Here is a 17,553-nt window from a genome sequence, read left to right on the forward strand (position 1 = left end):
CCTAGGGATTCAGGAAGATCCAGTCCAATGGAAATGCAAAGGATAGTTAAGTTTGCTAATTCATCACCACGTAGTGTTTCCATCTCTCCCTCTGGATAAAAAGAAGTAGCAGGGGCAGAAGAGATGGGAAGACTATTTTGTCTGAATAATTCATATAAATTTTCCTTCCCAATAGGTTGCTCCAAACAAAATTCCCTACCTGGATGACACTACCAGAGGTCTTTGAAGAAATTACTGATTAAATGCCCTTTGTACCATTTGCCCTACGTATCTCTTTTAATCTTCACCAAGATCCAGAGAGATCTAATAACTTGCCTAATCTCAGACAGCTGAGAAAGAAGTACAGCCAGACTTGAGCCCAGGTTTGGCCATGGTTCATGATCTTTTGACCAGGCCTGACTTATCTTCCATTTCTTCCATGTTCAAAAGTTCTCAGGAAAGAACCCACAACTTCCTTTGGCATCTTCTGTGAAGCATCATTTTCCTATGTGCTACTTGGATTATCTGCATCAGAATCTAATAGTGACATTTACTGAAAAGACAGATTCTCTGGTCCCACTTCAGAACCTATTGTATCAGAATCTCAGAAAATGCACCAGGCAGGAAATATCAGCAAATTTCCGAAGCAGGAACCAAGCAGGTGACATCTGCTGACCACAATGCAATACAAGTAGAACACAAAAATAAATGGACAGATAAAAACAAACAACAACAAAAATATCTCGAATATTTGAAAATGTCCGTCAAAACTAATCTTTGCCCAAAAATGGAAATCAAAACTGAGTCTTCAAATTATTCATAAATGAATGACAATGGCAGTGCTATATATCAAAACCTGTAGGCTACAGACCCAGTACTAATATGCGAGGTTGAAAAATCTAAATTAAATAAAATTTTTTTCTAAGAAAATATAAATGATAAAAGTGGACTCAAAGAGAGTTCGAAAACTTGGGTAATCCATGAATCACAATAGAAGTTAAAAAGGTAGTAAAATATGCCTAAAAAAAAGATACCAGGCACAGATGGTTATAGGGGAAAGCTCTAGGATACTTTTAAGAAATACATAATTCGCATGTTAAATAAACTGTTCGAAGCATATAATAAGATGTAAAGTTATCTTACTCATTATATGACACTAACATAATGCTAATATAGAACAAAGATGTCACAAGAGATCTATAAAAATTCTCGCTTATGAACATAGATGAAAAACACATTATGACTTAATATGGTTTAATTTCAGCAATGTAAAGATAATTAAACATTAGAAAAATATTTCTGCACACAAAATACACACATATACATACGTATATGTATACATATATATATATATATATAGTGAGAATAACTATATAGCTGATCAATAAATGCCAATAAATTGTAAAGTTTGACAGGCACTTGTATGAAAGCTCTTAGCAGATTAGAAATGGAAAGAAACTTCCTTAACTGGATAAAGAATAGCTACTAGAAAAAAACTGGAAAACGTCTTACTCTGGAAATAGAACAAATTTCATTGAAATTAGGAACAAGACAGGAAAGACAAGTATGTCCATCGTAAGTGTTAATATTCAATACTCTGTTTGAAGTCCTAAGCAATGCAATAAGAAGAAAGAAATATGGGATAAATATATTAGAAAGAGATTAAATTGTCTACCCTGCAAAATCTAGAAAATCAATGGAAAAATTATTAAAACAATTCAATAGAGTAATCGGATACAAGATCAATATTCAAATATCAATACTTTTAACATGCAATGTAAATAAACAAATTAGAAAACATAATAAAAGGATTCCATTATGAAACAAGACATTACAAAATACCTGAGAACAAACAACATAAAATATGTGACTGCTATGGAGTAACCTATAATACTTTACTGAAGGACATAAAGGATCTTCATAAACAGAGAGCTGTATCATGTCCTCTCCAAATTATACTAATAAATGCAATGCAAACACAATTAAAATATCAATAGATGTTTGTCTTGAACTTGACAATCCAATTTTAAAATGCATTGGAAAAAAAATATGTGCAAAAATAGCCAAGGCATTTTAAAAAAGAATAGTTAGGGAGCATTTGCCCAGCCAGGTATTAAAAACATCATACAGCTATGGTAATAAAAACACTGTAGCACTGGCAAAGAGATAGAACAATGAAACAGAATAGTGTACAGAAACAAACCTACGCATATATAGGAATTGAGCATATAAGAATATGGCATTTCAAATAAATGGAAATGAATGATTAACTCAATAAATTACATCAGGGCAATTGGATATCCAGTTAGGATAAAAGGTAAGATTTCTATCATTTGCAAGGCAAATTCCAAGTGGATCAAAGAACCAAACATAAAATGGACTCTTTTGAAGTATTAGAAAAAATATATTTAACCTTGATGTAAGAAAGGCATTCTTCATTAAGGCATGATATGCAAAACCCATAAAGTTTAAGACAACATATTGTCTATGTCAAAATGAAAAACTTCTGTACCACAAAGACATCATAATCAAAATAGTAAAGAGACAAGCTGTAGACTTGGCAAAATATTTGCAATGTATATAACTCACTAGGATTGATACAATGAATGCCTATTAATAATAAGAAAAGAAATAACCCAATAAAAATGGGCACCAGAAATTAAATAGGAAATTCAATCAAAGGGAATACGTATAGTATACAAACATGAAAAGATGCTTAACCAGGTAGTAATCAGAGAAATGCAAATCAAAACAATAATAAGAATCCATTTTATAGCCATTAGATTAGAAAATATTATGAAGATTGATAGGCAAGAGTCTCATACATTGTTGATAGGAGTGTAAATTGGAAAAGGCTTTTTGGAGGGCAATTGACAGTATCACTTAAAATAAAAAAATGAACATGCCCTTCAACCCAGAATTCTTCTTTAAATATTTGCCTTAGAGGAATAGCTACACAAATGTAGAAGGAAGTAGTCACAAGAATTTTTACTCAGCACTGTTTATAAGAGCAAAATATTGGAAACCACTGAAATATCCATGAATAGTTGAATGAATTATGCATTTATACCACAGAATACTCTGTTAATTGTATAAAAAAGAATAACAGCAGAGAAGATTCTCTAAGATAGACTGCTTAGTAAAAAATCATGTTGTAGAAAATTCATACTGAATGGTATCTCTTATATAAAAGAAAGCCACAAGAAATATAAAGCTATCACTTTCTATCCTATATGCGCATCTAAATACATGCAAAAGATCTAGAAGAAAGCACACCAATTTGATAACAGTGGGTGAGTCTGGGGAAAGGACTGGGATTGAGCAGATGCCCAAGAGAAATCTTTGCTTCACCTGAGTTTGAATTCTTCACAAGAATAAATCTCTTGTATACTTTTTTAAAAATTGGAAAAGGTCAATAAGCAATGTATTCTTGAATATGACACAAAAGCACAAGCAACAAAAGTAAAAGTAAATAAGTGGGATTACATAAATCTAAAAAGCTTCTGCACAGCAAAGGACATAATCAACAAAATGAAAAGGTAGCCTACAGAATGGGGGGGAATATTTGCAAACCATATATCTGATAAAGGGTTAATAACCAAAATATATAAAGGAACTCCTACAACTCAATAGCAACAAAACAAATAACCTGATTAAAAAATGGACAAAGGAACTGAATAGACATTTCTTCAAAGAAGACATATAGATCACCAACAGATAGATGAAGAGGTGCTCAACATCACTAATCATCAGGGAGATGCAAATCAGAACCACAATGAGATAATACCTCACACTTGTTAGGATGGTCATTATCAAAAGAAAAAAAGCAAAAACCAAAAGATGACAAGTGTTGGCGAGGATGTGAAGAAAAGGGAACCCTCTACACTGTTGTTGGGAAAGTAAATTGGTGTAGACATTATGGAAAACAGCATAGAGGTTCCTCAAAAAATTAAAAACAAAACAACCATATAATCCAACAATCCCGCTTCTGGAAATTTATCCAAAGAAATTAAAATCAGGATCTCAAAGAGATATTAGCACTCCCATGTTCTTTGTGACGTTATTCATAATACCCAAGATAGGGAAATAACTTAAATGTTTATCAATGGATGAATGGATAAAGAAAATATGGTATATATACACAATGGAATATTATTTAATCTTAAAAAAGAAGGAAATCCTGTCATTTGCAACAATGTGGATGAACCTGAAGGACATTATGTTAAGTGAAATAAGGCAGACACAGAACAAATACTACATAATAGCACTTAAAAGAGGAATCTAAAATAGTCAAATTCATAAAAACACAGAGGAGAGTGGTGGTTGCCAGGGACTGGGGTGCAGAGGGGGAAATGGGAAGATATTGGTCAAAGTTACAAGGTTTCAGTTATAAGATGAACAAGTCTTAGGGATCTGCTGTACAGCATAGTGCCTATAGTTAACGATACTGTACTGTATACATAAAAATTGCCAAGAGGGTAGATCTTCCGTTAAATGTTCTCATCATACATGGAAAACAATAATAAAGAGGGCAGGAGGAAACTTTTGGAGATGTCTACTGCATAGATTATGGTGATGGTTTCACGGATATATAACTCATCAAATTGTATGCATTAAATATGTACAGCTTTTGTATGTCAGTCATACCTCAATAAAGTGGGTTAAAAAAAAAGAGAACAAACAGTCGACTCACTATTTGAAGCACTCCTTTTACAGCCCACCCTAAGCTTTTCTTTTCCATGCCTGGCCCCGTGAATCTTGTCTTTCTGGCCACTGTCATCTAGCTGTCCTCTTTCTATCCCTCTCCACACATTTTCCTCATCCTCAGGGAATTTTGGAATCCTGACAGGCCTCAAGATGATTGCTAGAGCATGGGTGTGGATAAAGTTACCTGAAATAAAATTAAATAAGTCTAAGGCTCATTTTGTAAATTAAGAATTAAAAAGGAAGGATCTTTCATCATATTTTCATAAAATTTTAAATGCTTTTTCCAACCATTCCTTCTGTGGTTCCCTCTTCCATCTTCTCCACTAAAATATAGATCTCTTTCACATGACTGTTACCATGGTGCCAGGTGTAGGGGAGAGGAGATGGCCTTGAAAGAAAGAACAAGGAAAAGGTACTGCTTCTTAATGCTTCAGATAATGAAAATATAATTGTGCTTTGTGGGGAAAAGGCACAGTTGGACAATGGCATCACCAAGAGAAGCACCAAATAAAGTGCTTTACTTGGATAATTTGGAGTCTGTTCATTAAAGTCATCTTGGCAAAGTATATTTTTCCACTCACAATTTTGCAAAAATTTCAGCAGGCTTATTCTTGTCATATTTTCTCATTTCTCTCTCTCATTCCATCTCAATATTGTAACCCATATATTCCTCTAAATAACTTGCATGTTGTCTTTGAATTGAAATTAATTATTAGGAAGCTGCATGTCAACAGCTGTATCGTATAGTGATTAGGGGTACAGGCTCTGAAGCAGACCACTGGATTTGGATTCCAGCTCCGCCACTTAATTGCTGTATGGCAAGTAACTAAAGCTCTCAGTACTTTGCTATATCTATCAAGTGGAACACACAACCAAATCTTCTTCATAGGGTTATTCTGAGGATTAAATGAATTAACACGTTAGTACCTGTCATATAGTAAGCACTTAATGAATATTATTATTGACTTATCCTAAGACATTATTCCTCCAACTGTATTGAAATGGTTTATTGGATAGTTGACTTTTAGCAAATGTACATTTCCAACCAGTAATTTAGTCCTGGCTAATACTGGAGTAGCATTTCCTAAACTCCTGCGTAATAATGTTAATAGGGGTCTTGTGAGAAAAGGATTAGAACATAAAATAAGTTTGGGAAATGCTGCATCCTATATCCCTTTCTTGGAAACCCATAATGCATATTAGCATATTAAATATTGAGTTGTTTTATAGCAAAGAAAACTAACTTAGGTCAACCCATTGTTTCCCACACTTAATGGATCCCAAACCTTTTTTTCCTTCTTTAATGGACACTTTGGTTAACTTAAATCACAAAGGAATGGGTTGGAAGAATATTGAGTATGTAACAGAGTCACAGGAAAATTTTAAACAACCAAGCCTCAGATGGGCAGGAGTCTAAGCAGTTCCAAGGTCTCAGCAGAGGAATGAATGGACTGCCCCTTTACAGTGCTGCTATAGATTTGACTTAGTTCCAACCACCTGTGTCACTCACTCTTGATTCAGATTCCTGGGAGAGAGGTCTTATTGATCTGGCATGGGTCTCAGGTCAATCTTATTTGCCCGGGGATGGGAGAAATGATAAAGGAGGATATGACGGTCCAACCAGGACCATATGGGAAAGAGACGGATAATCTGCAAAAGTAAAATTGGTGTGCTGTTTCTAAAAGAAGGAATAAGGTGGGTTAAGCAGACAAAAATAACAGGTGTCCCCCTAAGACATATGTTAGTATCAGAACACAGTTTGGGAAATACCATTCCAGGGTTTTAGAGGAAGAGTCCACATGCTTCATTTTAGAGATGAAGACTCTCAATCTCAGAAAATCCATATGACCCAGATAGGTCATGCAGATGGTGAGAATCAGAGTCAGAGCTGAAAATCCAAGTGTCAGTTCATTGCTTTTTTAAATATATGCTTTATATTTTTCATTTTTTTAAAAGATTTTATTTTTTTCCTTTTTCTCCCCAAAGCCCCCCCCGGTACATAGTTGTATATTCTTCGTTGTGGGTCCTTCTAGTTGTGGCATGTGGGACGCTGCCTCAGCATGGTCTGATGAGCAGTGCCATGTCCGCACCCAGGATTCGAACCAACGAAGCACTGGGCCGCCTGCAGCGGAGCGCGCGAATTTAACCACTCGGCCACGGGGCCAGCCCCCTATATTTTTCATTTTTAATTGTGGTAAAAAGTACATTGCATACAACTTACCATTTTAACCATTTTTAACAGTTCAGTAGTGTTAGCCATATTCACATTGTACTGCAATGGATCTCTGGAACTTCATCTTGCAAACTGAAACTCTATACTCATTGAACAATAACTTCCTATTTCCTCCTCACCCCAGGGCCTAGTAACCACTATTCTCTGTTATGTTTACATGAGTTTGACTATTTTAGATGCCTCATAGAAGGGGAATCATATAGTATTTGTCTTTTTGGGACTGGCTTATTTCACTTAGCATAATGTCCTCAAGGTTCATCCATGTTATAGCATATTGCAGAATTTCCTTCTTTTTTTTTCTTGAGGATGATGAGCCCAGAGCTAACTGCTGCCGATCCTCCTCTTTTTGTTGGGGAAGACTAGCCCTGAGCTAACATCCATGCCCATCTTCCTCCACTTTATATGCAAGATGCCTACCACAGCATGGCTTGCCAAGTGGTGCCATGTCTGCACCCAGGATCTGAACCGGCGAACCCTGAGCCGCCAAAGCAGAACGTGCGAACTTAACCAATGCATCACCAGGCTGGCTCCATGCTTCATTTTTAAGGCTGAATAATATTCCACTGTATGTATTTACTACACTTTGCTTATTTATTCATCCATCAATGAACACTTGGGTTGCTTCCATATTTTTGCTATTGTGAATAATGCTGTTATGAACATAGGGGTACACATAATCTCTTTGAGACACATATTTCAATTCTTTTGTGTATATACCCAGAAGTTAAATTTCTGGATCATATGTTAAGTCTGTTTTTAAATTTTTAGGAATTGCCATACTCTTTTCCACAGCAGCTGTAGCATTTTACATTTCCACCACAGTGTACAATGGTCCCAATTTCTCCACACCCTTGCTAACACTTGCTGTTTTCCTTTTTTTTATAGTTGCCATCCTAATGGGTGTGAGGTGGTACTTCACTGTAGTTTGGATTTGTATTTCCCTAATGATTAGTGATGTTGAGCATCTTTTAATGTGCTTATTAGCCATTTGTATATCTTCTTTGGAGAAATGTTTATGCAAATTCTTTGCACATTTTTGGATCAGGTTGTTTGTTTTTTTCCCTGTTGAGTTTTAGGAGTTCTCTATGTATTCTGGATACTAATCCCTTGTCAGATGTATGATTTACAAATATTTTCTCCCATTATGTGGGTCACCTTTTTACTCTGTGGACAGCATCTTTTCATGTACAAAATTTTAAAAATTTCATGAAGTCCAATATATTTATTTTTTCTTTTGTTACCTGTGCCTTTGGTGTCTAGTCCAAAAACATTGTTGCCACATCCAAAGTCATGAGGCTTTTGTCCCATGTTTTCCCTTAAGTTTTATTGTTTTAGGTCTTGATCCATATTGAGTTAATTTTTGTAATATAGTGTTAGGTGAGGGTCCAACTTCATTCTTTTGTACATAAATATCCAGTTTTCCCAGCACCATTTGTTGATAAGACTGTCCTATCCCCTTTGAAGAGTCTTGGCATCTTATATGGTCAAATCATTTGACCGTATATGTGAGGGTTTATTTCTGGGTTCTCTGTTCTATTCCATTGGTCCATGTGTCTCTCTTTATGCCAGTACCACATTGTTTTGATTACTAGAGTTGTAGTAAGTTTTGGAAGCAGGAAGTATGAGTCGTTCAGTTTTGTTTTTCTTTCTCAAGACTGTTTTGGCTGTTTGGGGTCCCTTGAGATTCTATACAAATTTTCAGATGATTTTCCATATTTCTGCAAAAACATCCTTGAGATTTTGATGGAGATTACATTGACTCTATAGATTGCTTTGGGTAATATTGATATTTTAATAAGATTAATTCTTCCAATCCTTGAACATGAGATGTGTTTCCATTTATTTATATCTTCTTTAATTCCTTTCAGCAATGTTTTGTAGTTTTCTTTGTGCAAGTCTTTCACTTCCTTGGTTAAGTAAATTCCTTATTTTATTCTTTTTGATGCTACTGTGAATGAAACTGTCTTTGCAATTTCCTTTTCGGATTGTTCATTATTTGTGTATAGAAATGCAACTGATCTGACTGTTGACTTCGTATTGTGCTACTTTGCTGAATTTATTCATTAGTTCTAACAGTTTTTTTTGTGGAATCTTTAGGGTTTTCTACATACAAGAGCAGATCGTCCACAAACAGATAATTTTACTTCTTCCTTTCCAGTTTGGATGCCTTTTATTTCTTTTTCTTTCCTCGTTGCTTTGACTAGAAATTCCAGGACTATGTTGAATAGAAGTGGTGAAAGCAGGCATCTTTTCCTTATTCTTAATTTAAGACGAAATGCTTTCAGTCTCGTGCCATTGAATATGATATTTGCTGTGGGCTTTTCACATACAGCTTTTATTATGTTGAGGTAGTTTACTTCTATTTCTAGTTTACTGAGTATTTTTTTTAATCATGAAAAGATGTTGAGTTTTATCAACTGCTTTTTCTGCATCAATTGAGATGACCACGTGTTTTTTTCCCTTCATTCTATTGACATGGCATATTACATTGATCAATTTTTGTATGTTGAATCATCCTTGCATTCCAGGAATAAATCCCACTTGGTTATAGTGTATAATCCTTTTGATATGCTGCTGAATTCTGTTTGCTACTATCTTGTTGGGGATTTTTGTACCAGTGCTCATAAGGGATATTGGTCTGTAGTTTTCTTTTTTTTGTAGTGTCTTTGTCTGGCTTTGGTATCACCTGGCCTTATAGAATGAGTTTGGAAGTATTCTCTCCTCTTCAATTTTTAAAAAACGTTTGAGAAGGATTGGTATTAGTTATTTTTAAATGTTTGGTAGAATTCACGAGTGTTGCCACAAGGTCCAGAGCTTTTCTTTGTTGGAAGATTTTTGATTACTGATTCATCTCCTTACTAGTTATAGGTCTATTCAGATTTTCTATTTACTTGTGATTTAGTCTTGATAAGTTTTATGTTTCTAGGAATTTGTCCATTTCATCTAGTTTATCCAATTGCTTGGCATACAATTGTTCTTAGTACTCTTTTATAATCCTTTTTATTTCTGTTGAATCAGTAGCAATGTTGCCACTTACGTTTCTGATTTTTGCAATTTGAATCATCTCTCTTTTCTTTCCAATCCATCTAGCTAAAGGTTTGTCAATATTGTTGATCTTTTCAAAGAACCAGCTTTCGATTTAATTCATTTTCTCTGCTGTTTTTCTATCCTCTATTTCATTTACCTCTACTCTAATCTTTGTTATTTCCTTCCTAGTTTTGGGGTTAGTTTGTTCTTCTTTCTTCTAGTTCCTTAAGTTGTAAACTTAGGTTGTTGATTTGAGACCTTTCTGGTTTTTAAATATGTGTTTATAGCTATAAATTTCCCCCTTATCACCACTTTCAATGTGTCCCATAAGTTTTGATATCTTGTGTTTTCATTTTCATTAATCTCTAAGTGATTTCTAATTTCCCTAGTGATTTCTTCTATGATCGATTGTTTAAAAGTGCATCATTTAATTTTCACAATTTTGTGAATTTTTTAGTTTTCCTTTTGTTGTTGATTTCTAACTTCATCCTATTGTGGTCAGAGAAGATATCTATCTTTTGAAGTCTACCGAGACTTAATTTGTGGCCTAACGTATGACCTATCCTGGAAAGTGCCCCTTGCTACCTTGAGAAGAATATATATTCTGTTGTTGTTGAGTAGAATGTTCTGTATAGCTGTTTGATTTAGTTGGTTTGTTGCATTGTTTAAGTCCTTTTTTATCTTCTATTTGTTCTATCCATTTTTATGAGTGAGATATTGAGGTCTATAACTATTATTATACAACAGTGTATTTCTTCCTTCAATTCTGTCAATTTTTGCTTCATATATTTTGATGGTTTGTCATTGGGTATGTAAATGTTTATAATTGTTATATCTTATTGCTGTATTTAACCTTTTATTAATATATAATGTCCTTTGTCTCCTGTAGCCTTTTTTGATTTAAAGTCTATTTTGTCTCATATTAGTATAACCACCCCTGTTCTCTTTTGGTTATTATATTAATGGAATATCTTTTTCCATCCTCTCACTTTCAACCTGATTGTGTCTTTGGACCTTGAATGAGTCTTTGGATCTCAAATGAGAAGGTGAGGCAAACAAAAGCCTCTTTGCCAGAAGGTCAGGAGACTGTCACCTACAGAACAAGGTGAGAAACAGAGTTAGCCTCTTTTAGGGGCATCTTTAGAGAAGAGCTGATGTTTTGGAATTGATCTATGAAATGAAGGCAATGAATAACTTCCAGCCCAGGTAGTATGGAGACAGCTTTAGAATATATCTCCCTCTAGCTTTGAATCAAGATAAAGAGAGATATTCTGACCTTCCCCCACACTTTTGGATTCATTCTTGAGGCAAATTACTTCTGTGGAGATAACAGAACTCTCTATAGGAATAACCCTAGACCCATAGTTCTTCAACCACAGATGAAGCCCTGAAGCCTTTCACTCACTTATCACTAAGTCTGAAAGAGCAATATCAAATATATTGCATCATCTGGAGGCATTAATGTTAAAAAACTGTGCTTATCCACTTTTTTAGGCTGATCAAATTACTTAATTACTTGTGCAATATGACAATTTTTGAAGCTGGGCATAGTGGAATATCTTGAAGGGAAAGAGCCTTCTTGAATTAAGATGATTAACCATTGATTAACCATAAAGGGTTTTTTTTTTTTTTTTTTTTTTGAGAAAAGCATTGTTGTACATGAAGGATGGCAAAACTTTGTCTTGATCACATTTCATGAAGTTTTTGTGAAGGCACAAGCTAGAGTTGAAGTCTAGTGGCTCAGCATTGATGCTGATATTTAACAGATGGTAGAGAAGAATAATAACTGAAGCTATTATGCACAACTCACAAAAGTCTATGCCTTTGGGAAATGGTCAGCGTAATTTCTTAATTTTAATGTAGTCATATTAAAGATTTTTTCCTTCTTTTGGTTGGTATTTTTTTTGTGTCTTGTTTAAGAAAATTTCTCCTATCCTGACATCATGGAAGTATTCTCCTATATTATCTTCTAAAGGCTTATTGTTTTGTTTACCAATTAGATCTATAATTTAAATGGAAATCATTTTTGAATTCTATACATATCAAGCAGGAGTCAGATGTCACTTTTTTTTTCTATATGGATAACTAGTTGTCCAGTCACTATTAACTGGAAAAAATGTCCCTTCCCCACTGCTTTGCAGTGCCACCCTTGTAATAAATCTCGTGTCGATAAATGCATGGATTTTATATGTGTATAATCATGCTGTCTGTCAGTAAAGACAGTTTTAATTCTTTCTTTTCACTCTTTATGCCTTCAACTTTTTTCTTGCCTTGTTGCACTGGCTAAAATTAAGTGTAATATTGAACAAAAACATTAAGAGTGGAAATAGTTGTTTTATTTCTCATCTGAGGGAAAAATACTCAATATTTTGTCTTAAACATGATATAAACTATATGGCTTTTGGAATTTTTTTTTTTTTTTTTGCAGGTTCCCTGTGTTAGATTGAGGGAGTTTACCTTTATCTAGCATTCCAAATTTATTTTCTCCAGGTTTTCAATGTACCTCTAAAGATTTAAAAAATTTCCTGTGTTTTGGTGGTTATCATTCCTTTTTGTATGTTCATTCTTTCTCTTTTTTTCTTAGGTTAGCTAACAGTTTATTTTGTTTCAAAGAACCAGGATTTTCATTTATTAAGTAGACAGATCTTTTTCTTTACTTCATTAATTTTGCTTTTATCTTTAATTTTTCTTCCTTATGCTTTGTTTTCCTTTATTTTGTTGTTATAGCTTTTTAAATTAGGGATTGAATTGACATTTTCATTTTTATTGATATAAGTGTTTAAGACCGTGAAGTTTTCTTTGATCACTACTTTGAATGTACTTCATAAGTTCTCAAATGTAGTGTCTTCAGTATAATTACTTTTAGAAATTATGCCATTTTGATTGTATATCCTTTGTCTTCCAAGAGTCGTTTAAGATAAGGTTTTAAAATTTTCTGGTGGAAAGAATTTATTAAAGATTTGTTATTTATTTCTAGTTTTATTGCATTGAGATCAGAGAGTGATTTTTATGATATTTCTACTTTATAGAACTTAGTGCTTTCTTTGTGATCTAATAGATGATCAGTTTCTGTGAATTTCCCTCTGTACTTGAGAAGGTACATTGCCTATTATCAGAATGTATTTCAATGTAGATTCATATAATTTACTCCACTGATTAAGTTGTGTATGTCTTCTACATCCTTACTTATATTTTGTCCACTTGAAAGGAGCATTAAAAATCTTCTATTATTTTGGGTTTCTATCTACATTTCCTGTAGTTTTTGGTTTATAAGTGTTGTTGCTACGTTGTTCTTTCCATAGATATTTATAATTGTTATATTTACACATAAATTGTGGCTTTGGAATTAAAAAACATCTTTATTTGTCATGTTTAATGCTTTCTAGCTTGAATTATACTTTGTTATCAGGAACACAACCATTCCTTCTTCTTTTTTCCGCTTGCTTGGCATGTATTTTTCTATTCCTCTATTTTTAGCCTTTCTGAAACATTTTGCTTTGGGTATATCTCATATACATCACAGAATTAGGTCTTATTTTGTGATCCAATTTCAGAATATTTTTCTCTTTTTCTTTTTTTTTTTGAGGAAGCTTAGCTCTGAGCTAATATCTGCCACCAATCCTCTTTTTGCTGAGGAAGATTGGCCCTGAGCTAACATCTGTGCCCATCTTCCTCTATTTTATGTGTGGGACACCTGCCACAGCATGGCTTAATATGTGGTGCATATTTCTGTGCCAGGGATCTGAACCAGTGAACCCCGTGCTGCCGAAGTGGAGTGTGTGAATTCAACCGCTATGCCACTGGGCTGGCCTTCTAAAATATTTTCCTTTAATAGATAATTTTAGCCTGTTCACATATAGGCTGGTAATCAAATTATCTTATGTGTCATTTATGAATATTATGTTTCTTTTGCTATGTAATGTGTTTTGTTCTTTTATTTACAAAAATCTTATTTAACCTTTATATTTTTCCAGTTTTTAATGTCATTAGTTGACTCTCAACTATTACTTGTGCAATTATCAATGAGCCTATTCTACCCTCTTTTTTCCTTCTTCCCTCTCTGTTCATTTTTTAGCATTATTCTTCCACCTTTGTCCCTTCCCTTGTTTTATCCTTAGTTTCACAACTAAATATATTAAATGCTCACCGTCAATTATTTTGCTGAGGTCTTACCATTCATCCTTGGCTGGATAAATCTCATCTTCCAGTTGATTCCTCACAAAGTACTTGTGTACAGTACTCCCTGAGATTTTCATGTTCAAATTTTTTATAACATTGATACTTGAAACACAACTTGGTTGGATGTAAATATTGGCTCACACTTTCTTTTTTGAGTTTATTGAAAATGCTGCTCCATTTTTGCCTTGCTTTGTGTGTTGCTCTTGAGAAGTCTGTGCCAGTCTAATTCTCTTGCCTTTTCAGGTTATTAGGTCTTCTGTTCCTCCTGGAGACCCTGAGTATTCTTTATTGATCTTTAAAGTTTGCACTAGTTAACCATTTTGGTCACTTTTATTTGTAGGTGCACTTAGCTTCTTTTATCATGTAAATTCAGGTTTTTAAAAATATTTTTAGGAAGTTTTCTTGGATTATAGTTTTGAAAAAGTGTTCTACTTTATTGTCTCGTTTTTTCTTTCTTTCAGAGACTCCAATTACATGCACATTGAATCTTCTTTGCCTTTCTTTCATTTCAATCATTTTCTAATTCTCTTTACTTTTTTATTTAACTCATTTTTATTCTCTAGGCTATTTTCTTGCCTTGTCCCTTATTGTTTTGAGGGAGGGGAATCTCAGTTAAAGTTAAGTTATAATTGTTCCAATTTCACAAGGTATACGGAACTTGGGTTTACCTCATTGTACAGGGTGTGCTAGATATGGGCTGTGTTTTATCATCAGTTGATAAAATTAGGTTTAGCAAGAGTGATGAAGAGGAACAGTTAAAGGTCAAGAGTCTTACTAGGGTCAGCGGAAACACTTCAGCATCTTTAGCACTGTCATAAAACTTAATGTAAAACACAGAGTTGTAAGAATAAGTTCCCTCTTACATATGAGTTAATTTTCAGATATTTCATGCAGTAATTATCCATTTATTGAAATTTAAATATGGGGTGTTATCACCAATATTCTGTATGTAGATCATTTTATTTAAGCCTCAAGTATTTTGTGGTGTGATTTCTTATCTCATATTTTATAAATATGAAATAGCTAAGAGGGCACAGTTTAAAACCAAAGTCTCAGGCCAAAGCATTTCCTCTTGGCAGTTTATCTAAACTGCTTCTAAATGTATTGAAACAAATAAAAGCAATTTAAAACATGCTTACAAATGCTTTATGACCAAAGGTAGGAATTAAATAAAGTAACTTTATTTTATTAATTATTCTTTGTCTCCACTTCTCCTAAGGATCCTATAGTAATTTTGTTAATGACTTTATTGAAATAAGATTGACATACAAAAAGTCTATACATATTTAATGTATACATCTTGATGAGTTGGAAAATAAGTATGTGAAACTGTCACCATATACAATGCCCTAAACTGAGCCATTAATTCTAGAAGATTCTTCCCTCCCTCTGCCTTACCTCTTATTAAATTTTTATTAGAGTTTGTTACACATAAGATATCTTGTAAGTTTGTTCTTGTATTTGAGATGATTTTTATTTCACTCTTTTTCTGAGTTCAATCAATTCTAGTTTCATTTCTCCCTTTTTTTTTTTGGTTAATTTCTAAAGTTTTAGAATTTCTGATTCAAGTTGATTTTTAATACCCAAAAATGCTTATTTGGGGGTATTTAATTCAGTTTGAAGTATTGTGTTACAGTTTCCTTCTGCTATTTGTTTGTTTGAAAGGGAGGCTTTTCACAGCTAAAATGATTTAATTCTTATTTTCTTTTTTCTTCCTATAGTAACCACGGCTGTATTTAGGCTCTTTCATCTATTCATTTTGTAGGTTTCAGGTGGTTTACAAGATTCCTAGTTGAAGAATACATTCTTCTGTCAGTAGACTGAAGTATAGTTTTTTTTTAATGTTACTTTTTTAGGTTTTGGTGGTCATGAGGGGAGGGAGTGAGGTGCTTTGGTTTTCCTTTTTTTTTTTTTTGTCTTATAGGACTCTAAATTTCCCCCTTTTGCTTGTTTTTACTTTTACTCATATTTACAAAAGGTATTTTCTCCCCAAGAAGCAATGACTTTCAAAGACTGGTGCTTCCAATTGCATACATTTTTCAGTCCTTTCCCTGTAGTCAGTGCTCTGATATACTACAATTCCTTTTTTTTTTTTAACAACATAATGAGTTTATGTTTACTATAGTACTTCTCACCATGGTGATGTTACTCAGTTAATCAATATAAAGAGTTTTTATTTAAATATTAAATCTCTTCTCCATCTGAAGTCTATACAGAGTTGTTTATATTAAATCTTTTCTCCACTTCAATATTAGACTGAATAATTTTTTCTAAAGTTTTTTCCCCAAAGAAATAAAAGCTTCAACTTTTGACTGACTACATTTGATATCCAAGTACAATATTAACTTAGGAGATAACAAAACAAAAATCTAATAAAACTATGGAAAAAAACTCCCAATAATTTAGTGGCAATATCCTAGGATGCTGGGAAAGAGTTTCCTTCTTACTATTTCATGTGTTTCGGGAATTATGAAACTATGAAATATTACTTATGCAAATTTCAGTCATCTTACTTCTTTGACTGCCTTCCAACCAGTAAATACAAATTATAGGCTGCATTTTGTATTGAATTGTTTGCTGTGAAAAAAACATTTTTTCCCGTTTAACATATATCAATTTGTTCTATTAAAAGGGAAACATCTAAAAATGTGTAGTTACCCTATTTTCTGTCTCTTGAGCACTTTCAGACACTGAAACAGTCTTAACCTCAATAGCACAAAGGTTTTCAGGGTGAGATTTGGTTCAGGAGGCCCTTCAAAGTCACATCTGTCCAGGGGCCAGCGTGGTGCAGCAGTTAAGTTCACACCTTCTGCTTTGGCAGCTCAGGGTTCCCCAGTTTGGATCCCGGGTGCGGACATGGCACCGCTTGGCAAGTCATGCTGTGGTAGGCATCCCACATAGAAAGTACAGGAAGATGGGCACCGATGTTAGCTAGGGCCAGTCTTCCTCAGCAAAAAGAGGAGGATTGGCAGAAGTTAGCTCAGGGTTAATCTTCCTCAAAAAAACCAAAACCCAAAACAAAACAAAGGCACATCTGTCCATTTCTCTTTCATGCATGTACACTCCAACAAGTACAAATGTCTATAATGCTGAGAACCGTATCTAACAAGAGAGTGGCTGCATCTCTGGCTTGTGCTACTTCAACAACAGGCAGCACCAAAAACAGTTTAATAAGGATTAATAGTAATTGCGTTGAAACTGAGGTCATGATGTTGGGATATTGAGGTGGCAGGATCTTGAGGGCTTAAGATTCCACAGAAATGGGAAATTGGATAGATAGATAGATAGATAGATAGATAGATAGATAGATAGATAGATAGATAGATAGATAGAAAATTCTGTCTGGCTTGAAATATTCCATTTCTAGAGTTCCAGATACTGAAGCTAAGAGGTTCCACTTGACATCTCCTTCCAGGAAGCAGCCATTA

At 33.9% G+C, this 17,553-nt stretch overlaps 1 protein-coding gene across 1 annotated transcript; it reads right to left on the minus strand.

Annotated features, from left to right (window-relative positions):
* Positions 1 to 17,174: 17,174 nt before the first annotated feature.
* LOC139083700 (small integral membrane protein 30-like) lies at positions 17,175 to 17,333 on the minus strand. Its single transcript, XM_070622155.1, has one exon. It carries the CDS (start codon positions 17,331 to 17,333, stop codon positions 17,175 to 17,177), a length of 159 nt encoding a protein of 52 aa, XP_070478256.1.
* Positions 17,334 to 17,553: the final 220 nt, after the last annotated feature.

This window comes from Equus przewalskii, chromosome 5 (genome assembly GCF_037783145.1).
Source record: "Equus przewalskii isolate Varuska chromosome 5, EquPr2, whole genome shotgun sequence".
Classification (NCBI taxonomy): Eukaryota; Metazoa; Chordata; class Mammalia; order Perissodactyla; family Equidae; genus Equus; species Equus przewalskii.

What these genes read in the sequence shown, in the direction of transcription:
- LOC139083700 (XM_070622155.1), bottom strand. Translation starts at nt 17,333, where the DNA reads ATGACCTCAGTTTCAACGCAATTACTATTAATCCTTATTAAACTGTTT.